Source organism: Echinops telfairi, unplaced genomic scaffold, assembly GCF_000313985.2.
Source record: "Echinops telfairi isolate 266 unplaced genomic scaffold, ASM31398v2 ScPeMD7_23;HRSCAF=83, whole genome shotgun sequence".
Taxonomy (NCBI): domain Eukaryota; kingdom Metazoa; phylum Chordata; class Mammalia; order Afrosoricida; family Tenrecidae; genus Echinops; species Echinops telfairi.
Window position 1 is genome coordinate 38,076,447 of NW_022103920.1, and position 24,803 is coordinate 38,101,249.

Here is a 24,803-nt window from a genome sequence, read left to right on the forward strand (position 1 = left end):
TAGTATTTATGCTTCCATTTTATTGTTTTTAAGAATTAAACTGCCACCTCAGTAGTCTTAAGAGCAATATAATGAAACATACATACATTGAATTTAGACTTATGTCCATCATAGCTTCAAAGGCTTCCCTGAAATAAGGTTGGAATTCACATCTTTTTCCTCAGAAACACTAACAGTAATTTTAGTATCCTCTACCCACCCACCCTCATTCAAACAAACTCATCAATTCAAGTCTAATACCATTTTAAACTTTTGTCTGCTATTAACATTCATCTGATATGTATCCCTGCATAACAAAGATTTCTCAAACCTAACGGGAAACAAATTGTCTTTTTTTAAAGCCTGTCTCTTGCAATGTGGGCTTTTATCATGATACTGGGTTTCCTGTCTAATACATAAGAGTGCTAAGGGGCTCCACACCACTTGTAGCCCTAGTGAATTTCAAAACCACAAGAGAGCTCTTCATCGTTGAGGGTCTCGTGTGTGAATTTGGCTAGTTCCTTATTTCATGACACAAAGCCTGGAATTGGATTTCCAGCAGTACTGTTTTAACAGCTCCTAAACAGGGGCATGAAAGCAAATCGCGTTTGCACCAGTCCAAGTACCTACAGTAACATGACAGTGGCATTCCCTACCACCATTTCACACTGTCTCATTCCCATGCTTCTAATAACTGGAACTCACTAGAAATATTGCATTAACATTGGACTCTTGAGTTGCTAGGTAGGAAAAACCACTTTTTAAAAAAGTGAATTGGTCATGTTGGGATGGTCAAAGGTTGAAATGACCATTGCTATTATTTCTAACATCAGCTCTAAGCTCAGAGATAGATGCCTTTGCATCTAATGACTCAAGATGGGGATTTGCTTTGCCTGTCCCTGACACTGGAAAATGCTAAATTAGCAATCAGGTGATCCTTGGCCAAAAAAATACTCTCAATGTACACACTACAAACTATCTTATAAATGAAAGCTGCATCCTATACATTTCGTGTTTATGTTATGCACCATTTTAGGAGGGGAAAAAAATCCTTCACAGGGGTTTAGTCAAAGGATATATAACAATATCCCAAGAGTATCAATTTATACATGAGTTCTGTATAAACCGTTAAGTGGTTACCTTAGCTGGACTATTAAACAGTCCCTATAATGCAAAAGCTGACTCTAAAGGCACCGTATAAAGCACTGAAATTCACAATTTAGTAAGAACTTTTCTCCAATACAAAATCACTTGGTAGTCTTCACCGGCAGCGTCATTCTAAAACATTCCAAGTTTAGACTGCTCCAACCAAGCTTCAGGAAATCATAATTTAAGTTTTCAAGTTAAAGGAAAAATCACGTATCATACAGTAATGAAACCTGAGCAAATGCAAGTTTGTGATTAAGAGAATGTCTTTCATTAATATACCAATTCCTCTGTGATATTTTAATTTTAGTTGAAACTCAATAAACAAGCCGCTTGAACACAGGATCAAATTCTACCATGAAGAGAGGAACTGTATCAAGCCTCTTCAGTCCGGTGTAGGTTCTAACAATGCGCAGAGCAAGACACACCGCACCCAGAGACCACTTAAACAGTTCACAGGTTACTTGTGATGAATCATGCCAGTCCAACCATTCAGGGGCAAACCTGAATGAGTAGCATCCCCTACCAACTTGGAGCTTATAGAATCAGGTACTTTGTCTGTATTCTTCCAAATATTCAATAATGATCTTTAATGTCACAAACAAAAATGCAGCTTGGCTCTAGAAGCCGTAGGTACTCTGGTGTTCCTGAGGCTGCCTAAACATAAAAAGGCTTCCAAGCAAGGCGTATCGTATCCTTCCTGTACCTCATTGTCCCAGTGCCTACAATGTGAAATCATTTTCCACCATTGGACTGCCTGCCTTCTATAATTTTGTTGTACTTTGAGAAATTAGTGGTAAAACGTAAGGCTTTAAAAAAAACAGTATGTGGCTGCACTTAAATTCACATAAAAAATAGCATTTTTACAACCATATTGAAATTTAATCCGTTTACACAGGTTAACAAAATGTATCACAAGAAAAACTAAAGATTGGGTTTAACAAAAGCAATACTTCTGAAAGTGGAACAATGAAAAAAAAAGTTTTCCCCCCCCAGGAAATAATATTACAACTGGTCACCTCTGGGTCAATTTACACACTAAGAGAAAAAAGTTGTTAAAACATAGCTGTGTTCAACTGAGCCATTTATCTGCACTACAGTATTGTACTTTGAAATCAGGCCCCAGGTCAAGGTTTAACACCATCTAGAGAACAAGACCCTAAAGTATTTTATAGCCCCCTCTGTAAGAGGGGCTTTTCTTCCCCAAACAGTCAAAGCTTAATTAAAGGATGACTATATATAAGTTGGTTTCCCCTCATCACCTCCTCTTCAGTTCACAATACTATCATCACTGGTAGTAAGGTCTGTATCTCGTCTGGTCTGGATGATGTGGTCCAGGAAGTGGGGTTTGAGAAGGCGGACCCTGCATTCGTGGAGGCGGCGGCGGCCCTCTTGGTGCAGGCCAGATACCAGGGCTCATTCCCCCTGGCTGTGTAAATGGAGGGCTCAGAGTTCCTTGATCTTCAGTGAACTGGGGTAGAGAGTTAGGATTGTAATGGTGAGGAGGGGGTGCACTGACAGGTGGGCCACCATGCTGAGGTGGGGGAGGTCCTGGAGGAGGATGATTCATATAAGGTGGCATCTGGGCAATAATATGTCCAGGGGGAGGGGTTATTGGTGGCGGAGCAGAGGTCATTGGTGGAGGTGGAGCTTGGCTATAAACCAAGTGAGGAGTACCTGCAGCCTGGGGAGGGTGGGGTATTGGATGGCTTATCGGTGGTGGAGGAGGTGGGGGTGGTGCATAATGTTGCTGTGGAGGCATAATATGATGAGGGTGCGATACCACTGGTTGACCCTGATATTCAGGATGATGGTGAGCAGGTGCTGGGGCAGGAGGTGGTGGTTCTCTAGCACCTGAATTTGAGTCATCCTGAATAGGGACAGTTATCAAATTGCTGTGTTTTCTTGTTGAGATACGAAAGGTTTCCTGACTGACCGACCGAGGTGGAGGAGGAGCCATGGACAATTCTGCTGGAGGAGGGCGGAGATCCTCGTGCGGCTGGTTATAGTGCTCGTGTGGCACGTGCTGCAAAGGAGGCGGCGGCATCATGATGTGCTGCTTTGGTGGAATATGGCTCATATGATGCTTCTCTGGAGGCATGATAAAGCGGTCAGGAATGTCAGCTGGAGGCGGGGCAATAGGAGGATGGACGTTTTCAAGGGAAGCACGAGTAACAGGTTTGCCCGCTCTCATGTGGCGATGGTTGATATGTGCCTGCAAGTCTCTCTGAGACAAGTACGTTCTCTTGCACCCTTGAACAATGCTACACATGAAGAGAGAACCTCGTGTACACTGCTCAATTCGCTGCACAGGATCACTACAACTGAATTAGAAGGGAGAGAAAAATTGGGATTTACTCAGAACAGAATATAAAAATAATACATTTCATCTCAAAGACACACCTACTTTTAAAACGTTGTGAAAAATACAGCAGAAGTTCACAGTTGAAAATATTTACTGTGAGTACATCTTTAATCTTCCTCATTTCGTCACGTGCTAGCTATAAACATCAGCATTTCTATCAAACTCAAATTCCACTACAAAAATAAATGACAAGGACTTATCAAATAGTACACTTTTAAGAGAGACTTTATTCTTCCTAAGACCCAGAATCTAGCCTATTTTCTCAAATACGTAATTCTGTGCTGCCTCCACCCAGGAAGGACGAGCCAGACAGCCTATCACTTACAACCACAGACGTCAGAGTCGCGCAGTATTTAATGCACTGCATGATTTGTGGAGCAACACTACTAAGTGGAAAACACTATGTAGAAGGTACTTTAAGAAATACAAAGATGATCAAGATCATTATAATAGTACGGGTTTTTAATAAAACATTTTAATTTTAAATTCAAACTTTAACTAGTAAGAGGCCCTTAGGACTCAATCTTTCTCAATTTTCTGGCAGGTTTACTACTGAAATATATTACACCTTCCTGTCTTTCTAAATAGTGAGCACTAAATTTAAGTTATCCTTCCTTAGTGACTCAATAAGATTATACTATTTTATATTTCACTATGTGTAATCCACTCTTTAGAGTCTGCTTGATACAGTGGCAAGAGGCCTCAACTGGGCACCAGACAAGCTGGGTCTAGTGTGGGCTCTGTGACCTTGGAGAAATCACTCACTCTCTGGGTTTTCATTTCCAACTGTACTATAAAGTTGCTAAAATGTCTACTCTACTAACTTACATCTATTTCTCCTTTCCTACAATAGTATCTTTAAGAAGAAATGGAACAATGAAAATGACACTATGAGTCCCTTGGTAAAGTACTATATTATAAAAATGTATCATGGGATACATCAAGCCATCTGAAATCACATTAAATGGCTCCACGCCATTGACTGGGAGTTGTGACCACTGTGACCATCTAAAAGCCTGGCATTTCCCATTGACACTAGCTAGCCTTCTTTTTAGACACCGTTTGGCACAAGCCTCATTTTTAACTTCCAATTCACGGGTAAGTCAAGAGCCAGGATCGTTTCAATAGGAGGCGGTATCATTTCTTTCGGGTGATGCTTTAGAGCAATAGTATACAATATTTAAAATCAGCATTGCCATGGCTGCTGTGGGGAGTTTTTTGTTTTTCTGTTCATTTCCTGATTTGGAGATGGTAATCCTGATAGACTTATGTTTTAAAGCAGATATGGGTCATAACAAAAAAATGCTTACTGTAGTTATAGATTATATTAATATATTATATATTATGATATATTATATAATATACATGTTACTGCAGTTATATATGTTGTCTTGAAAACAAGATTTGCTCCAAGTATGAACATTACAGCACTATATCAAAAGAGCAAGATCTTTCAGTGCCCTCTGCATAGTATTTTCATATAGAAAATCTATCAAAAATCTATTATCCCATTGAAATAAACAAGTTCACTACATAAAGTTAATGTACACTGTGTTAAAAAATCAGTCATTAATCGTTTCTCGGCTTTTTGGCTAAGAGCAAGTGTAGAAAATTAGTCATTAAGAAAACACAACGAAAGTAAGTGAATATACATTTTAAATTTCATAACACGTCTGAATGATAATTCTAGGGGGGGGGAAGTATTCATTAAGCTCACAGGATAGATTTTTAAAGAATTTTTAAAACTTTCAACGGAATATGACTTTAAAAGGGTATTTCAATACATCAAGAAAATTAGGTGTTAAAAAAAAGAAGGAAGAGAAAATTAGTTGCCAGGGGTCACTGTCACTGAGTCAGCTCCAATCCATAGCAATTCTATGGTTAAGGAGCTGTCAATAATCAATTTCTCACCCACTGATGCCAACTTTCCTATGCCACGATAAGGAATCATCCTTGACAATCACCCACAGAATGGGTCATGAGGAATCTAGTTAGCCTATAGCTACTTTAAAAAAGCCTCTCTCAAAACTTCTGTCAAGCCTTACTGGGGTGCCAAATTCATATAAAAAGGTTCTAATTCTTTCTGGATCCTGCAAGAGCATTCCAAAAAAGACTGATATCAACCGATACTTCTATCTCTTCATGACTGGGATGAATCTATACCAGATAGTGTTTTAAGACACTCAAGATATAATAATCAGATACAAAGGTAACAAATAATAGCTTACATTTACACAGTGTTTGCTATATGCTGGGAAATGTGTGTGTGTGTGTGTGTGTGTGTGTGTGTGTGTGTTTCAATTTGGAAAATTCATATATATCCATCTGGAATGCTCCTGCAGGATCCAGAACAAACTAGCCCTATCTATGGAGTCCTTGTGGCACAGTGGCTAAGCACTTACCCGCTAGCCAGGTCAGTGGTCAAATCTGCTAGCCACTCCACAGAAGAACGATACAACATTCAGCTTCTATGTAGGCATAGCCTTGGAAACCCTATGGGCCAATATAAGTCAGCACTGACTCAACAGCAATAGGTCTGAGTATTAACAACCTCAGGAGGTATTATTATTATTACCCCATTTTCGAGATGAAGAAACCAAATGTCACATCGATAATAAAGAGTTTTTACTCTTAATCACTCAAATCACCCTTCTAGGGCCCTGTCAAAAAAAGAAAATGATTGTTTTGGGTGGTAACACAATGATGACAAATACATTTTGGCATTTTGACCAATCTGAGAACTGGGAGCGGCTACCTTGCGCTGTATCTGTAGGAGAATGTGAGAAACATGAGCACTGATTACACAGTTGATACCTTGTCTCCAGTTTATGTGAGATTACAAATCACTCTAGCATGAACTTTATTATTTAACAATGTAATAATGTTCTTACCCCGGACACATTTTATCTCCCTTTTTTTCATGTAAAATAGCACAGTCATAGCAAAACACATGTTTGCATGGAATCTGTAAACAGAGACATATCAGTTAAACATATTAGAACTTAAAATTTTCCCCAAAGAAGTAACTACAAGTATACTGACCTACACAGAGAAGATCCTTGAGAACTTTTTTTTTAATCATTTTATTTGGGGCTCGTACAACTCTTTTCACAATCCATACATCCATCTATTGTGTCAAGCACATTTGTACATTTGTTGCCATCATCATTCTTAAAACATTTGCTTTCTACTTGAGCCCTTGGTATCAGCTCCTCATTTTTCCCCTCCTTCCCTGCTCCTCCCTCCCTCACGAACCCTTGATAATTTATAAACTACTATTATTTTGTCATATCTTATACTGCCTGACGTCTCCCTTCACCCACATTTCCGTTGTCCGTCCCTCAGGGAGGAGGTTATATGTAGATCCTTGTAATTGGTTCCCCCTTTCCACACCACGTTCCCTCCACCCTCCCGGTATCGCCACTCTCAGCACTGGTCCTGAAGAGGTCATCTGTCCTGGATTCCCTGTGTTTCCAGTTCCTATCTGTACCAGTGCACATCCTCTGGTCTAGTCAGATTTGTAAGGTAGTATAATTGGGATCATGATAGTGGGGGTGGGGTACTGGTGGGGAGGAAGCATTTAGGAACTAGAGGAAAGTTGCATGTTTCATCATTGCTACATCGTACCCTGACTGGCTCAGCTCCCCCCGTGACTCTTGAGAACTTAATGAAATTGTATTATCAATAAATGAACACTTACTAAATACTAATGCTATAAAAGACATGATTAACCTCTTTTAGTCACAAAGACCCTTGAAACTCTGCTGAAAAGTTTTAATCATTTTTACCAAAAATGTACATTAGCATATAGTTTCTGAAGTGTAAATTTAAAAATTTTATCCATTGGGCACACAGGTTAAAAGCTCCTGAGGAAGAGTTCTTTGGGTTTTGTTTTGTTTTGTTTTTTTGAGTTCTCTACTTTATCTTACTTTGTTCCTCCTGAAATTATTCAAAGCAGACAAGTAGAAAATATCTCCTGTATTTAATTTCAGTAGCATTTTACCCTAGTGTTCTTAAGCTAATGAACCAAAAAAATGAAAAGAAATCAGAGCACAGTAAAATGTTAACACAGCATTAAGTACTACATTCCAGCATGACTACAAAGAAAAAAAAACCTCCCATAATCCCCACTCTACCATTCACAGATATTACTATTTAAAATTTTTTCAAACAAATATGAAACTATCTTTCCTTGAGAAAGGAAAAATCATCCTTACTGTAAAACTACAGTTAAACCATAAAAATCGACTAAACCCAGCTATGAGTCAATTCCAGTCGTTGGCAGCCCCACAGGACAGAGCAGAATTGACCCTTAGGGTTCCCAAGACTTATCTTTCAAGGAGCAGACAGCCTCACCTTCTCCCACAGAGCGGTTAGTGAGTTTGAATCCATCCAAGAGATTATGGTTATGGTAATGGTTAACCCCTGTATTACCAGGGCTCCTAAAAATACTGTTATGATTTTACAAAATAGTTTGTAACAATTATAGTTCCATTTCCAACAAGTATACACACTATCCAGTTTTTATGTTAAAGATTATGGCCTTCAAAAATTAATAACCAATTTCATTCTGTTAAGGCAAGGAAAAAATATGCTTTTCCTTAATAAATTAAAAGTATTAAATGTAAGCTAACAAGTATCCAGCAGGCCAAAGAAATTATTTTCTTTTGAGAATTGGTGTTATTCTTTTACAAGTCACGCAAGAACATCCCTTGGTTATTTCCTACTTACTTCCAAGAAAGTCTGACAGGGCATTTCTCTGGCTCGTGGAGTTGCTATGAGTTAGAATCAACCCACTGGTGCCCGATAAGAACAACAAAACAATGATAAACCTATCTACCAAGATTTCGGAATCTCCCCGCAGAGCAAATCCTTGCATTTACAAAGGCAAACTTTAGTAGAGTTACACTTACCATTCGCCCATAGATTTTAATAGGTAACCCACATTTGTCACAGAAATGAACTGGTGTATCATCCTTTACACCCAAGATGTTTATCTGTGGGAATGAGTTAAAATGTTAGTGCAATTATAGTCTACATAAAGTGGTTATTATTTTACAAAAGCTGTTAAAACAAGTAGAAATACGGTTTCTTGATATTATCTATAAATAGCCCCCCACCATTAGCTATACAGCCACTGGCTGTTGGTTTAAAGTAGTCATTACTGGTTGCTGACTTCATTTGACCTTACTCGAATTATTTTAAAAAGTAGAAAGAGGGCAATAGTAAACAAATAGTTTGTGTGTTAAAAGTCATAGCTCTAACAAAAGTTCATACTAGACCTTCTTTATGTATTCTACACATTCTTCTAAAAAGTTTTAATTTTTATAGTTATACCTGAAAGTCCCAAAATAGGTGACCAGGAAATCTTCGCTGGTTTCCAAAGTGCTCTCCCCCTTTACAGTCATACCGTTCTTCTTCATTATAATCAAATCCTTCTGAGAAAAGAAAGTGTCCTCATTAACTTTCCAAATCTCAAATGACGTTATGGAGGTAAAACAGGGCTGTTCACTGAAAAGCCCGCTTGATTCCCTTTCAAAGCTCTTCTGAGAACAAGTACTCAAGACTAGTTTAAAACGTCAATTAAAAGTGAGCTGGGCAACAACCTACTAAGATCTCTTCAGAACTGAAAACACTGCAGGATGGAGACGGGCAATCGCTCAACACATGGACTCGTGGTAGAGCCTGGAGCAGACTCCCAACCAAGGGTTCTTCTTACCAATCGACCAAGATGCCTCTAATAGAAGATGTTACTGTTTACCATCATGTATGCTGTACAAATTTTGAAAACGGTCACCATTTTTCCTATTTAAAAATGTGATAGCTTGCTTTCTTGTGGATTTTCCTGTTTTTCTTTGTGTGTGTGTGTGGGGGGGGCGTTCTGATTGGTTGCTGATTGGCTTATGGCTATTGATGCAGTTGATATTATAGGTTGTGAATTTGTCATATTACTACCACCAGAGTAAACCTGAGGAGTACAAAACCCAGGGACAGGCAGATGGAGCCTGGGCTCCTACTTAACTCTAGGCCCAATTCAAGAACAGTTAGTTCTGATAACATGGCCCTGCGCGATACTCACCTTCACGCAATGATCAAAGAAGATAAGAGTGCGACAACAAAGGTTGGTGAAGAAAGTAGATGATGCCTGGCTATCAATCGGAATAGTGTCTGGGATCTTAAAGACTTGTATTCAAACAAGCAGCCATCTAAGTGAGGAGGCAAATAAGTCTACACGGAAGAAGCACACCAGCTTGTGTGATGCAAAGATGACAATTACAAAATTTGAATATGGTGAAGGGAAAAGTACCAGAGCTAAAATTATGAACACCCAATTTGTAGAAGGCTGAGGGCCATGGGAGCCCCAAACCCATCTGGTCAGACTGAGATGCTGGCAGATCCCCACTAACCACAGGCAAGTCTTGAAGAGTCTTGTCAGGCAGAGACCACTGTAAATCTTGATTATGCTGGATCAAACTCAATACTTGTCCAGATGACCTCCCTATAGACCCAACCGGAGTTGGTTCTGGGTGCAAGTATCTCTTACTTGTTCCATGACAGAAATGTGTTTCTTCCCTGGCTTCGGGAAGGTTGATGAAGGTCTTTTCTCTTTAAGTCATTATATGCATTTTGGTCTAAGTACTATTATTTTTTCCTTACCATCTTATTTTCATTTTGGTTTTTATTGTTTCTCTTGGGTTTCCCGGGTTGTGACCTCCAGGAAGAGTAAATTCATTGTGCTAATAACTGATGTAGGGGTTGACAGGGCATGCCCGGGGGAGAATGGGTGGGCAATAGGGAGGGGAGGGGGATTTCAGGAGTGGGAAATGAAGGCAGGAGGGGGCAGGGAGCACTAGAACTGACTATGATTATACAAGTCATTTTAAAGGCAATTTAACCCGGGAGTGGGGGTGGGGGTGGGGGTGTTTAAAATTGATAGAGTAATGATAATGATTGTACAATTGTCCTTGATATGATTGAACTATTGAATTGTATACTATGTAAATTACATGCCGATTAAACTGTTAAAAAAAAGTTGGCACCAAATCGATGGCAGTGAGTTTGCTTTGTTTTCTGCATATGAATTTGTAACTATCTCAAAACAAATGGCCTTCTTAGGGAAAATTCTGAAAGAACTGAGGTTTGTATTTGGTTTGTTTATCACCAGAACAAAGTGTCAAACCCAAAGTCTCCTGTGTACTGGCTGGTGGTTTCAAACTGCTGACCCTGTGCTTAGCAGCCCAACACATAACTACCATGCCACCAGAACTCCCAATGAATAGTGTCAGTGGGCACTAAATCAATCTCAGTTGAATTAAAAATAAATAAACTTTTTAAAGGTGGTCTCATGCTGCCAGTCGTTTTATTACAAAAGAATGAAACAAAGAATATTAGATTGTCTTTTTATGACTGATTAAAGCAGGTGTCTTCTTCAGTCCCCAAATGAGCCCAATTTTAGAAACAACATACCAATACCTAGTTGATTCTTTCAATTAAAACTTTTCGTTGGTTTATCATCCCGAGCCTAGAGCCATATCAGATCTACATGTCTCTTCTACCACACAACATACACATTAATGTAACCTAACATAAGACAATACCAAGATCAAATGAGGTCAATCTCCCTGGCCTACTTTTAAAAGTTTCTAGAAATCCTACCTCATACAAAACAAAAAACAGGAGCAATGTGATGAGAATTCCAGATAGAATCCAATTACCTAAAGTTGAGGAACAAATCTCTCTCTCCAAGGTGCAAGGCTTCTCATGACTCTTTTGGCCCAAAAGCTGGTAAACAGATTACCCAAAGCATACGAGTTTTAACTTTACCCACATGATTAAGTAACAGGGGCAAGTCAAAATTTATTGCTACAAGGGGTCTACTTCATACGTGCATGATTTTTCTAAACAAAACATGCTTAAGGATGCCTCTGTGACCACTGGATGGCTGTAGAAAAGTTCTCTCAATACACTTCTTAGTCTCGGTCCAAAATCAAAGCCAAATGCCATCAAATCGATTCCAACTCAGTAAACCTTTATAAGAATTCTGAGAATGTAAATCTTAACGGGAGTAGGCAGGCTTCTCTTTCTCCCAAGAAGTGGCTGGTAGGTTTGAACTGCTGACTTTAAAGTTAGCAGTCTAATAAGCTCACCTGACAGTGCCACCAGAAGCAGGAAGAGTGAATCTCTGACCATCAAGAAAAAAGAGCCACCGGTGGAGGGTGCGTGAGATACCTGTCTGAAGTGGCGCTGGCAACAGCGAGGAGACAGAACGAGGAGCAGCGACAGGACTATGAAGCAGTGAGACAAAGAGGGCAGCCTTCCTGGCACACAGATGGGCAAAGGAGCACAGGACGAAGAAGCTGAGGACCACAGACTTGGCTGCTGGCTGAGGAGAGGGGTTGCTATGGACCAATGACTGTATCCTTAGGTTTTCTACCTCGGGCTTGAGGCAACCTGTTCCCTTTCCTAATAAACTCCCATAATATTGAGTACTGTCTGTGGGCTCTGGGTGGCCACTGAGGTGGATTATCAAACCCAACAGACGAATGCCATGGGAAGGGCGGACGGTGTCAGAAAGACAAACAGTAGGTACATGTCTGACCCCCTGCCTTGTGACAATCAGCCTTGGGCTGGTGCGGAGTTGGACTCTGCTCCTTGGTACAGGCCAAAGGATGTCAGACGTGGTGCCCACATTTTCTCAATCCCCCTAGGAGGTATTTTTATAAACATATTATGCTAATTAAACTGTCCAGCAGCATGTAAAGAATCTGATGCAGCACTTCTTGGGGAACTGTGTGTTATTTGATCACACAATCTGACTGAATAGATGAGAACAGCCACAGGAGATAATGAAGTGAGTCAGCACAGGTGTGCTCTAACAGAACGTTACACAAACAGCCAAATGTGGTCTGCAAGCCAGAGTGTGATCAGTCTTATACTACAGGACGAGATGGGAAAACTGTCAACAGGGAGGGCCTCTTTAAGAATGTCATGAAATCTGGACATCACAAAGGGAAAGACTGAACATCTAACTCACAGAACCTTCAAACAGCTCCATAAAAAAATGTTACATACAAAATTCAAAAAACAAATAGGGAATATGCAAAGTCAACTGCCACTGAACAATCCGAACGCCGTGTGTGTCGGAGCAGCACTGTGCTCCCCCAGGTTTGCAACGGCTGCTTTGCGTGAAGTAGCTCCCCAGGCCTTTCTTCCAGGCACCGCTGAATGTATTCAAATCTCTAACCTTTCAGTTAATAGCTAAGGGTGTGAACCATTTGTACAGCTCAAGGACCCTGAAAGTACATGAAAAAGGGCTACGTTTATTAATTTACAAACAACTCATAAAATCAATGAGAAAATGGGTAACCAAAAATAAAACTGAGCAATGGGTATGAAATGGGAGAGTCAGAACAAGTAGCGAGCAAGACTCTGAAAGATAACACAAACACAGTAATAAAAAACTTAACAGAAACCATAAAATGTTTAAAGGAAGTATGAACAAATACTTTTAAAGAGCAATCTGACAAGAGCTAATTCTAACACGCAAAATTATCCACCAAGTTCTAAAATGCCCTAATTCACAACATGCAAATTTTGCAGGGTATAGATACTAAGAAATGTGTGAAGGACACTTATAAGCCCAAATTACTCCCCAAAATGCTAAAAACCTATAACAACTGTGATCTATGACTTAATGCTTGGATAGACAAAAAGGCTGAACAGATATGAGAGGGAGAGTGGAAATAAACTCACAAACATACAAGGGTGAGTTAGGCGCATGGGGCAAGAGAGGCATGCTGGGGGTTTTTTTTGCCAAAAACGGGCACACTGAGACGGCTGCGTGAGCAGGTGCATTGTTGTGGTGGCAAAACAAGTCTCCCTGTCTGCCATGAATCAGGCCTTCTATGTTGCACACTGTTATACAATCTTCTCAGAACCTCGAATAGAAAGATTGATTAACAGTCTGACATGGTGGAGTGAACTCCAAATGCACTATCCCCTTCATATCCAAAAAGCAAATGAGCATCGTCTTGATCTTTGATTTCACTTGAAGAGTTTTTAGGCGAGGTGATGATAGTGTCTTCCACTGACTTGGCTGATGTTTGCTTTTGGGGTCGTAAGAATAGCACCATGTTTTGGCACCAGCAATGACCTTGGGGAGAAAGTGTGGGTCACTTTGGAGCTGTTCTTTCAGAGCACAGCATGATTCCACTCAACCCTCTTTGTCCTTGTCAGTCAGAACCCAAGGCACAGATTTTTCAGCAAGCTCCACGATAGCGGAGATAACTTCCCCATCTCTTCAATGGTCTGTCATCATTGTCGGTCTTCGAAAACAAGTGCCTGAATTTCGTCGACATTTTCGTCCATTTGAGAAGTTGACCGAAGTCCAGAATGAGGTTTGTCATCAATCAACATTTCACCTTTTTAGAAAAAAGAAAACCACTTGTACACCTGAGTTTTTCCCATAGTGCCGACCTTGTAAGATGTGTTCAACATCACAACAGTTTCTGCAGCATTTTCCCAGAGCAAAAAACAAAATTTCACAGCTGCACGCTATTCTCTTAAATTGGCCATCACAAAAAATAAGGTTTGGGTGAAACTGCTTCTATGAAAAAAATTCAGTCACCAGAGAAAACCTTCCAAGGCAACACCGCTGGGCGCACTAATTCACAGCAAGTTGCTCTATGTTCATAAAATGCGTAATAAAAAATCTCTGCTGAGCCCAGCTTGTTTTCCTTTTTTTGGGGGGTGGGGCCAAGGGGGGATACCCTATCATATATAGGCTTGGCAAGTGTATTAATTTGTATGTGTACATTTACCTTTGCAGTAAACATGAATGTGGTGCAGCACACAGGAGGCAGAGTTATGAATGCTTCTCCAACCTAACCAAGGAGCTTGAGGCAATGAATCACTAAGCCCCAGGGCTCAGAACCATAATCTCTGAAGACACCAGTCAACTGGCATGACATGATCCACAAAGACAATGTTCTATATCCATCTTTGGTGAGTAGCAATTGGAACTTAAAAGCTCCAGGGAGCAGTCATCAAAAGGTGTTAACTATTGGTCTCTCCTTGTCCAGAGCACAGAAGAGTAATGAAAATTGCCAGACATATAGAAACGATTAGTCCAATAACTGATGGAACAAGTGCACATCAGTCACCACAACCCTGAGACGAGAAGAACTCTGGCTGGCGTCTGGCTACCACTATCACCTACGAAAAGCAAGTCCTCGACAGAGTTGGAGAAAAATGTGGAACAGAACTCAAAATCATCAAAGAGGCCTGGCTCACCGGTCAGCCAGCGACTGGTGGAAAACCCCATGACTATGGCCCTCAGTCACACTTCAGGTCTGAAACAGAATGCACCCCCATGTTAGAATAATCAACATTAAAAACCAAAGGGCAACACTTACCCACGGACAAAGTTCAGAGGGCGAGGAGAGGAGGATCAGGAAGAGGAAACAACGGAAGTGGGATAGGGCAGTGATTCAATGAGGGGACAGCAATGGGTGCGTTGAAGCAAACTTTGTTTAACTTGTTGAATGTAAAACCGATGAACTACGCTATAAACCTTCACCCATTCACAACAAAACATTTAGAAAAATAAAATATAAAAGCATAAATTCATTTTACACAAGAGACAACAATGAAAATCAATAAGCAAAATGTTCAGCCTACGAAGATAGTAAAATAAAAGAATAAAGCAATGATGTGCTGGTAAATTTTAACAACTAAATCTCTAAAGTATACTTCCATTACAGATGGTGGTTGATATTTTCATTAGGTTAGTGAATATGAGTTGAAAGCAAAACAAAAACATACGTCAGAATGTAACCATTTGTCAGTGAGATGACCGTCTTGTTTACTGAGTCACGTAAGAGTTTTAAATGCTGGTAAACAATACATCTACAGAATGAAATACTGTAAAGCTACTTTTGTAAAATAGAATGCACTTGTAAGTAGTGATTGACAGGGTCAGGATGCCCTGGTGATGCTGGTAGTTAGGGACGGGACAGCTCCGGGGAGAAAGAGGGGCCTGTGTATTCCTGCGAAGGTTAGAGGCGGGGAAACTCTACACATGGTCACAGTGAGTTGGACTGACTCAACAGCAGTAGGTTTGGGGATGTAGCAAAATCTCAAATGTATGTTCCAATGGGGAGGGTGGGGGGCAATTATATATAAAAAGTAATATTTCTATATTTCAAAACTTTAGAAAAAAACTACCTGTGGGGATAAACTATGGGGAGGGAGGTATTAATGTTATATATTTCTGTAGAACTGTTTAGCTCTTTTAAAAAACTAATGAGCAATGCTATTTTCAACAAAATTTAGCCAAAAACATCCCTACAGAGAGAGAATAGTACATCATGCAAAAATAAGAGGTCAAACAAAAAGATGAACAGAGGATCAATAAGACCACACGAGACAACACAAAGGCTGCAGGACCTATCAAGTAACTTACCTTCATCACCAGTCGGCGTCTTTGCAGGCATCCTGCTTACAGTCCTCGGAGTTCGAGGTGCAGTTTTGGCTTTGTTCGCCGCCTGCTTGGAGATGAGCTTTATAGGAATTCGTCTGCGCACATCAAGACCACCCAACGATCCAGAACTGTTAGTGCCTTGTAACTCATTATCTACGTGAAAAACAAACAATAGAGTTATCATTTCTTTTACTATGCTTTTGTAAGACTCTTCTGCCCTAACTAGGAAAGCAACATATCTTACATACTCGTGTATAAGCCAAGTTTTTCAGCACATTTTTAATGCCGTTTTTGTGTTAAAATTAGGTGCCTTGGCTGATATTCAGGTGTGTTTATATTCGAGTATATAGGTACATAACATTATCAGGAGTTAATGATCTGCACTCTGATTTTAAATGTTATTAATTACTCAAGTTTAATTATTTTCTTCATATTGCAGAAACCCTTAAAGCAATGATTCTGAGCCCTTTTAAAAGCACAGAAACCTTTAAGAAACTAATCAGTTATACACTCTCTCCTTAGCTAGATGAACCAAATGTGTTATTTAATTCCACAAGGGTTTATAGATGTATCAAACCCTCATGAATCCAAGACATGAATCTCTGTCTTAAAGAAACTACAAAGGTTTTTAAGAATAACAGTGAGGTAAGATATGACAAAATAATAATTTATAAATTATCAAGGGTTCATGAGGGAGGGGGGAAGTGGGGAAGGAGGGGGAGATGAAGAGCTGATGCCAGGGACTTAAGTGGAGAGCAAATGTTTTGAGAATGATGAGGGTAACAAATGCACAAATGTGCTTTACACAATTGATATATGTATGGATTCTAAGAGTTGTATGAGCCCCCAATAAAAGAGTTAAAAGAGAAAGAAAAGGAAAAAAAAGAATAACAGTGAGGAGGAAAAGAAGAAAAATGATCCTTGTATCTCCAAGTATAGCCAGAATGTTCCTAAAGGAGCAAGGATGACCAAAAAATATACTTGTGTATAAGCTGAATTTTCCACTCAGAAAAGTGGAGGGTCAGGAATAAAGAGGACTCTCAGCAAGATGGACTGACATAAGGGTGGCAACAATGGCCAGAAACACAGTAACCACTGTGAGGATCGCGCCAGACCAGACAGTGTTTCCTCCTGTTGCATGAGTCAAAAGTGATTCATGGGCTCCTAAAAACAACAATCTCTATGTCTGTTCAGAAAGCATATAAAGTCAGCAATCACTAAATAAGCTACACTGTATTGCTTGTACATCAGGACAAGCAATACAACTGCAAGTGCAAAAAGAGTGACAATGGCAAAATTAAATGGCATTAGTTTTCAGGAAGGTAATTACTCCCTTACATGTTACATAGCTTTTCTAAGAAGCATATAATAGTAAAAATGATACAATTTAATATTAAAAACATGCAGACAACAGGGCTGTACATTCTAGAGATACACATGTAACCAAGTTACTCTTGTGAACATTGTAATAAAAAGTTACAGTTTCAGAGGATACAAGATTTCCGTTAGATTCAATTATTCTAGACAACTGGTGTTTTCTAGTTCCTAAAATTCCCTGCTTATGTATCATGAAATAAACTATTCATACTCTGTGAATAGCATTATTTCATAGAATTTACTCCATTTAAAAGCTAAAGAGCCACCTTTTCCCAAATATATGAAGATATTACAATACAGAAAATATTTAACTCAGGTATATAAAAACATTATAATAACAGAAATGGCTCAACTCTACCTAGGCCAAAAAAGAAAATGTCCTAAAATAGAAAACGCAAATAATTTTTAATTAGTGCAAAGTTTTCAGCATGGCAAGTTATTGAGCAAGGCTAGTATTACACTTTGAGAAATAATTGCACTCAAAACTCAGGGCCAGACCGAAATAAAATCTGTACACCCTCGTTTGGAAGTAGTAAACTAGTACTAAGGAACCCCAAGAAAAACAAACAAACCCAATGCCATCGAATAAATTCCAATTCCTAGCCACGCTCTATAGGGTTTCTGAGGCTATAAATCTTTATGGGAGCAAGAGCCTCGTCTTTCTCTCGTGGAGCAGCTGGTCAGTTTGAACTGTCAACCTTGAAGTTAGTAGTCCAATGCTTACCCAACAGTGCCACCGGGACTCCTTAAGGAACTCCAAGGCTAATTTTTACAAACACATGTAAAATTCACGTTCATTTCTGAACAATATATGGAACAAAATTCAAAACAGGTCCTTCATGATAACTGAAAATGTCTTCATACCTACTTTATACCATTTTATAATAACTGATCAAAAAAATAATGAAAAAGGTTGTATGTGGATAGCTAAAACGTCTGTTAGGATAAATAATTCCAACCAACTTGATTAACTTGTAACAACAATTCATTAACAGCCTAACAAGTTGAGCAATATATTTCTTCTGATTGCTTATGCCTGTAACAGTATCTAGAAGCAATGTAATAAGCAAAATGTAGAAATGGCAGAATGACTTTCCTGCTCTAAAGCCATGTGACTTCCTAACACATTTTTTAAAAGAAAGCTGAAAACAATTAACTGCCCAGTGCTGTCCTTCAGCTAGCCGAAGGACTCCTGGTGCTATTTGTGTTTGTGAATGCTGAGAATACCACCACTCCACTGCTACAAGTTCATTTCACACACCTGTTCTGCTGCTGGCACAGCCTAGCACTAGTGTCAAGAACCTGCAGCCTCTACCACCTTAGTTTGCCGCAGACTCGCCAAACCAGACTCTGCCTTCTCGTTAACTCCAACTCATAGCTAATCCCAAAGGACACAGTTGCACTGCTCCTATACAAATTTTTATGGGAGTAGAAAGCCCCATCCTGCTTCCAAAGAGTGGCTGGTGGTTTCAAACCTTGTGATCAGCAGTCCAAGGCAAAATCCACTCTCTGGGATTGCTCTGGGAGCCTTTTTTTTGCTTTACTGAGAATCTGGACATACCCATATGTTATATGCAAATTTCCACCATACTGTACAATTTCCTTTTGAATCTACTATCTAAACATATAAAGCCCAGAACAAAAAGGTTTGTTTCTCTTAACAAGATCCCCAAGTTCTGTTTGTTGGCGTTCCTTAGAGTCTGGTTCTAGAACCTTTTCTATACTTGTTCTCAAGTATCACACATACCCCCTGCCTAAAAATATTACTGTTAAATTACTGATTTTCAAATACAAAGGAGCTTCAAAGAATTCATGGAAAAATTCAATTACATTTCAATTCCATTTTCCACAAAATTTTGAAGCCTCTCATTTATCTTGCCTCATCACCAACAGAGTATCTCAAATTATCTATTTGATAGCTTTTCTCCCCTTGAGTCATTGATTGAATGGTACCCCCCAAATATGCCCACTTTACTGGGCCATGTTTCTCAGTGGCCTAGCAGTTATGTGAGGGTGTGATCAGGTCACAATCCTAATGCCACGGGAGGAGAGTTCCCCCCGGGTGAGGTCTGCATCATCTTTTATATTGCAAAAAGGAAAAGGCAATAGAAAAAAGGGGGGGGGGGGCACTGACAATGTGGAAAGAACAGCAAGAAGCTGAATGAATGCATCAGGGGAAAGTTGATGCCAAGACACAAGTAGATCCAATGGATACCAGACCTAAAGATGTGGAAAGGAGACAAGGACCTTTCGCTAAGCCAAGAGAGAGAAAAGCCTTTCCCTACAACTGGTGCCCTGAATTTGGACTCCTACCCTCTTAAAATGTGAGAGAATAAATCTGTTGGTTAAGCCACCCATTTGTGGTAAGTCTGTTTTAGCACCACTAGACACATAGAAATGTAACCTTGTATGTCTCACTCTCCAACCCATTTAAGTAGTCTGAAAACAAATGCTTGTGTCCAAATTTCTCCTCCTAAAAATGTTTTTCTTCAACTTAATAATAGACACATTATCTACCCACCACTTTAGCCAGAAACCCAGGCATTTCTTCTTTCTCTTCAGATACCTCCACACCATCAGCATCTATCACTGAGTGTTACCTCCTATAATGTTTACTAACTACATGCACTTCCAACTCATACGGAACCTGTAAGACAGAACAGAACTGCTCCTTAGGATTTCAGAGACTGTGCGTCTCTACAGCCTCACTATTCTCTCACTAAACAGCTGGTGCATTTGAACTGCTGATGTGATTAGCAGCCCAAGCAATGCTTAAGCCACGGGGGCTCCTTAAAAGGCTGCATGGTGCACTGAAAATAAGAGTCAAATATTTACTGCAGCCGTCCATGCCCTGCATGACCTGACTCCCGCCTTCCTGTCCAATTTCATCCTATGGGTCTTTCCTGCTAGCCAACGAGGCTCTAGCCAACGAGGCTCTCGCCAACTGGCCTTCTCTATGTTCTCCATTCCTCAGAATCCTTGAACTTATTGGAAGAATTCTTCTTATCTATCAGATTTGAGCTTTCCAGAAAAACTTTCCCTGACCACTCTACCATTACTAACACATCGCTCTTTCACTTTCTTCAAAATACACATTTTGTAACTATCTTAAGTGGCTTTTCAACGCTTTACTAACCTCTCCAGCAGAACGTCCGGTAACCTCCACTAGAGCAGCATGCTACTGTCTTGTTTGCCAGCCCAACACGAGGACTAAAACTAGACACTCCATACTTGGTTATCGTTGGCATACATCTCAATTACTGTCTAGACAGGAAAAAGTCGTTTTCCCTGTGATACGATTAACATAGCTGCATGGGCCACCTTCTAACCTGCAGCACACTTTAATATCTACAAACCACGAAAAGCAGAAGCCAAAGCAAACACATACGCACAACAACGGGGTGGAGCCAGTCTTACTTGGAGAAAGGATGCAAATGCCTTGCGTTTTACGCTCTCCTTAGTTACGTTCCCAAATGACCAATGAGGACCTCAGCCAAGCGCGGGACATGCTTTGGGCTTAGAGAAGCTGCTCCATGCATGATTCCACACGCTATTATCCGATTCCGCGCTCCAACTCTCGCTCAAAGAAACAGAGGCAATAACGACACAAAGTGGCCACCACGGCTCCCGCCCAGAGCCCAGGGAGACAGCAGGACATCTCCGACCCACTCTCGCGCATCCACTTCCAGCCGGAGCGGAGAGCGCAGCGAGGATCCCCCGCGTGGACACGGGAATCTAGCCGCCAGGGCGCACCACGCAGGACAGAGCCCGGATTGGAAGAGTGGGAATGCCCGCGCTGCCCGCCGTCCGGCTCGGCGCCCAGCAGATCCAGAAGGGCGGCTTTGCCGGCACGGAGGCTGGAGCTACCGCCCCGGAGGGTAGGCCGGGAAGCGGCTGGCCCTTGCCGGGTACGGAGAGAGGTCGGAGAGATTTCTTTCTCACCGCCACAACCAAACGCTTTGGGGCGAGCGTAACCCCCCTATGCCCGCTGGGCGGCCGGTCCCAGGCCGGCCAAGGGGGCATGGGACCGGGACCCCCATTGCCTCCGCCTCCTTACCAGTGTGATCCATGATTCGGCTCGCAGAGCACAGTGGGAGCGGAAGTGGACCGCGCCGGAGTTGCAGGCGGCGCGTGCGCACTGCCTTCCGGAGCCCGGAAGGCGGAAGTACGACCGGGACGCCGAGCTCTGTCCTCCGGGGAGTACGGCTCCTTTTCTCGCCTGGCTCTCCCCACTCCGATGAGGAAGTTTGGGCAACGGGAGAAAGAGCGAGTACGCGAGGGACACAGCAAGAGTGTGCTTATATATTTCAAGAGAAAGTCGCCTTTAACGGTGTTAAGGGCGCCTGTGTTAATGTTAGTGTTCAAGCAACAGGGATCTCCGGGCTGGGAAGGGGGGTCTCAAGCCCCTGCGGAGCGTTGCCTTGTGGGACTTGTAGTGCCCAGACCCCCGGAACCGGCCCGGCCTACTGCGCAGGCTTAGCCGTTGGGCTGGCCCCACCCCGGCGGGTGGAGTAACGGTTTGGAAGCCCCCAGGGTCTGAGAGCTCAGTCCCTCCGGCGCAGGGGCAAGTGCCAACGTGGGCGCTCCGGAGGGAGGTCGCCCCGGGGATGCCCGAGCGGTTAGACGCTCCCAGCCCGAGGAAAAGACTGTTTCTTTTGTCTAATGTTGCTTTGTCGCAACGCGCCACAGAGACCCACGGTAGAGCAGACTTGGAGCCTGCCCAGGTTCCCACCGCTTTAAGTTTCTCACAGTGGAAACACCTTTCCATAACGCTTGACTACCGCTCCCGTTCTAGAGAACACGCCCGTGGCGCTGGGGCTCCCTGGAACGTCGCGGCCGGACGGGCGAGCGCCGCGCAGCCGCCCCTAGGTCCCAGGGACGCCCGGCAGTAATGTGCACCCGGGCGGGCACCGGCACCGGGCGAGGTGAAGGGCAGGGTTTGGCGGGAAAGGAAAGGTGCAAAAGAAAAGGCCTGCAATGACCGAGCGAGAGTTACCACAATAGGCGGTACCTAGTTCCAGTTCTTGGTCCCAAGGGTTTGTGGTCGCGGCTGCTTTCATCTTCCTCAGCCCAAACAAAAGGAAAGTGCCCAAAGGTGGCGGTGCCTGGGACCCCCGGCGCGGTCGTCCCCCCTCGGACTCGGCTCATTTGTGTTCACTCCTTTCGCCGGCGCTTTACACTTGATGCACTCGGAGGAGTAGAAAGGAGCACAATTAGTGAAAAACACAAGCTCGGGAATCAGGGGATTTGAGTTCTATTCTTGTCGTCCCTTGGTGACGACATCGTTACCTTGTGTTGTTCACACTTTCAGTGCCGGCGTTCCATGATCAAGAACAGATGTATTTTATATTGACCTCTTCGAGCAGTGTTTCCTCTGAACTGAACTCCGAAGAAAGTGTGGGTAGCAGTGTAGTGTATCTGCATGGTTATGCAATGATGGCTTTGAATAATACTTGGATGAGCATACCGTTTCATTTGGTGATGGCTTTGCTAGGATCTTTTTTAAAGTCTTTCCCACTGTGCCTGCAGCTTCATAAAATATTTCTTCGGTACATTCACAACTAAGGACATTTGTGACACAATTACCCCTGCTTTTGTTACAATAAAAATACTGTATTATCAAATGGCTTTCAAGGTGGTTGCCGTTCCTGGGACTGCTTTTGTTGGGTGAAGCGAGGGAGGCTTAAAATCTCTTCTATACTTTGTACCCCCATTTCTCCAGTCAGCTCTGCTGACTGCTGACGTGACCCAACCCTGGTGGCAATTGGAAGTGTAAAAGGAGAGTCCTTTTCAATTAGGAAGTGGTTTGTGTCTTTTGGTTTCGTGTCATTATTTAGCTTATTAGCTAAGTTTCAGATCAATGTAAACCCAAGTTCAAGAAGCCATGATTGGGCATAGAATGTTTGTTATCTGTGTCAGCTGATACTCATATTTAAAAACTTAAGCTATAGTTTCAAACTGTATCTTAGACATTTCAATCAGTGAGTCAAAAATTTCAACAGCATGTTATGGCAGGTCGAGTTATGAAAATTAATTTCCTGGGGGGAGACTCACTCTTTTAGATTTCCTGTAGCTAAAATGTTAAATGTTAATTGCATTACTTTATTTATTATTGGCATCTGTGACTTTCAGGAATTGTTTCAATATCTCTGTATCCATTTTCTTCTTACCTGTAGTTGCCTTGATTGTTCTACAGTTGCAGTGTGACAGATTAGTTTAATCTTTGTCTGAACTAAGTGAAACTATACAAAGATTTATGTTTTATTACTGCCCTCTAGTACTCATTTTTTATTATTCTTCATTGAAAGCTTATGTTATACTTATTGAAATAGCAGAATACTGGCTTATACAATGAAAAGCCATGGTAGTAGGCCATCTGAAGCACTGAAGGTACGCATTTTCATCATTCTAACAGGCAATTTGTTGGCCTCTGAATAATAAGCTAGTGTTTTTCAAAGCTAATGTTCCTATGGCCTTTTATCTGCATACAGCAAGCTATGATTCGCCAGGAATTACGAGCAAAGAGCATATTTTTCTAAGAGCTTATTTCAGACTCCTCACTACAAACTATAAAGCAAGTCAAACCCATTGCCATAAGGTTAATGTAGCTCTTGGTGAACTAACGGGTCAGAGTAGGCTGTGGATCTTTATTGACACAGCTCATCCTGCTCCATGGAGTCCCTAGTTCTGACAGCCCACCTTTGGGTCAGCAACAGAGCACTACATTACTGAGCCATCAGGTCTACGTCAGTACTAACCAGTTAGCTGTCTGCCAATAAGTCAATGCCAAATCATGGCAACCCATGTTGAGTAGAAAACTACAAGTATCCAATAGCTGATTTTTCAGAAGTAGATCACCAGAATTTTCTTCAGAGGCATCTCTTGATGGACTTGAACCAACAGCTTTTCAGTTTGCAAAACTGAGTGCATCAATCGTTTGCACTCCCCAGGGAATGCCCTCAATACTAGTTCAGGAGAATAGCCTCTGCTGACTGGTCTTTTAATCTATATCATATGGCTGCAGTAAGAGTGCTTAAAAAAACCCCAAAAATTGGTAACGCAGTGGCTAAGCACTTGGCTGCTACCGTTTCCCCAAAAATAAGACAGTGTCTTATGTTAATTTTTGCTCCCAAAGATACGCTAGGTCTTATTTTCAGGGGATGTCTTATTTTTCCATGAAGAAGAATACAGTACACATTTATTGTTTTATTAAAAGAGACCTCGCACTTCCTGTCAGCTCCGGCTGCGCTGTGGCCAACAGTGAGCTGCACAGCGGCACCCACCACTATGGTCCAGAGTCCAGAGTTACGGTAGCTGGGGGGGGCTTATTTTCTGGGAGGTCTTATTTTCAGGGGATGCCTTACTTTTGTGGAAACATGGTGTATATGTACAGAGATCCATTGTCATATATAAATATACTTTCTGCTCCAGCTGTGCTGCTGCCAACAGTGAGCT

General features: G+C 41.6%; 1 protein-coding gene across 4 annotated transcripts; it reads right to left on the reverse strand.

The window, feature by feature from the left end:
• CBLL1 (Cbl proto-oncogene like 1) lies at positions 1-22,505 on the reverse strand. Of its 4 annotated transcripts, none has more exons than XM_045288929.1 (6): positions 22,360-22,505; positions 15,954-16,124; positions 8,828-8,925; positions 8,404-8,487; positions 6,382-6,455; positions 1-3,449 (listed from the first exon to the last, which is right to left on the reverse strand). In XM_045288929.1, exons 1-6 carry the CDS (start codon positions 22,406-22,408, stop codon positions 2,414-2,416), a joined length of 1,512 nt encoding a protein of 503 aa, XP_045144864.1. In that variant the 5' UTR covers positions 22,409-22,505; the 3' UTR covers positions 1-2,413. The 4 variants fall into 4 exon arrangements, with proteins under 4 accessions (XP_045144864.1, XP_045144863.1, XP_004702649.1 ...); XM_045288928.1 differs by having other exon boundaries at positions 8,828-8,928; positions 22,360-22,502; XM_004702592.2 differs by lacking the exon at positions 22,360-22,505 and adding an exon at positions 21,406-21,420.
• Between the last annotated feature and the right edge of the window lie 2,298 nt (positions 22,506-24,803).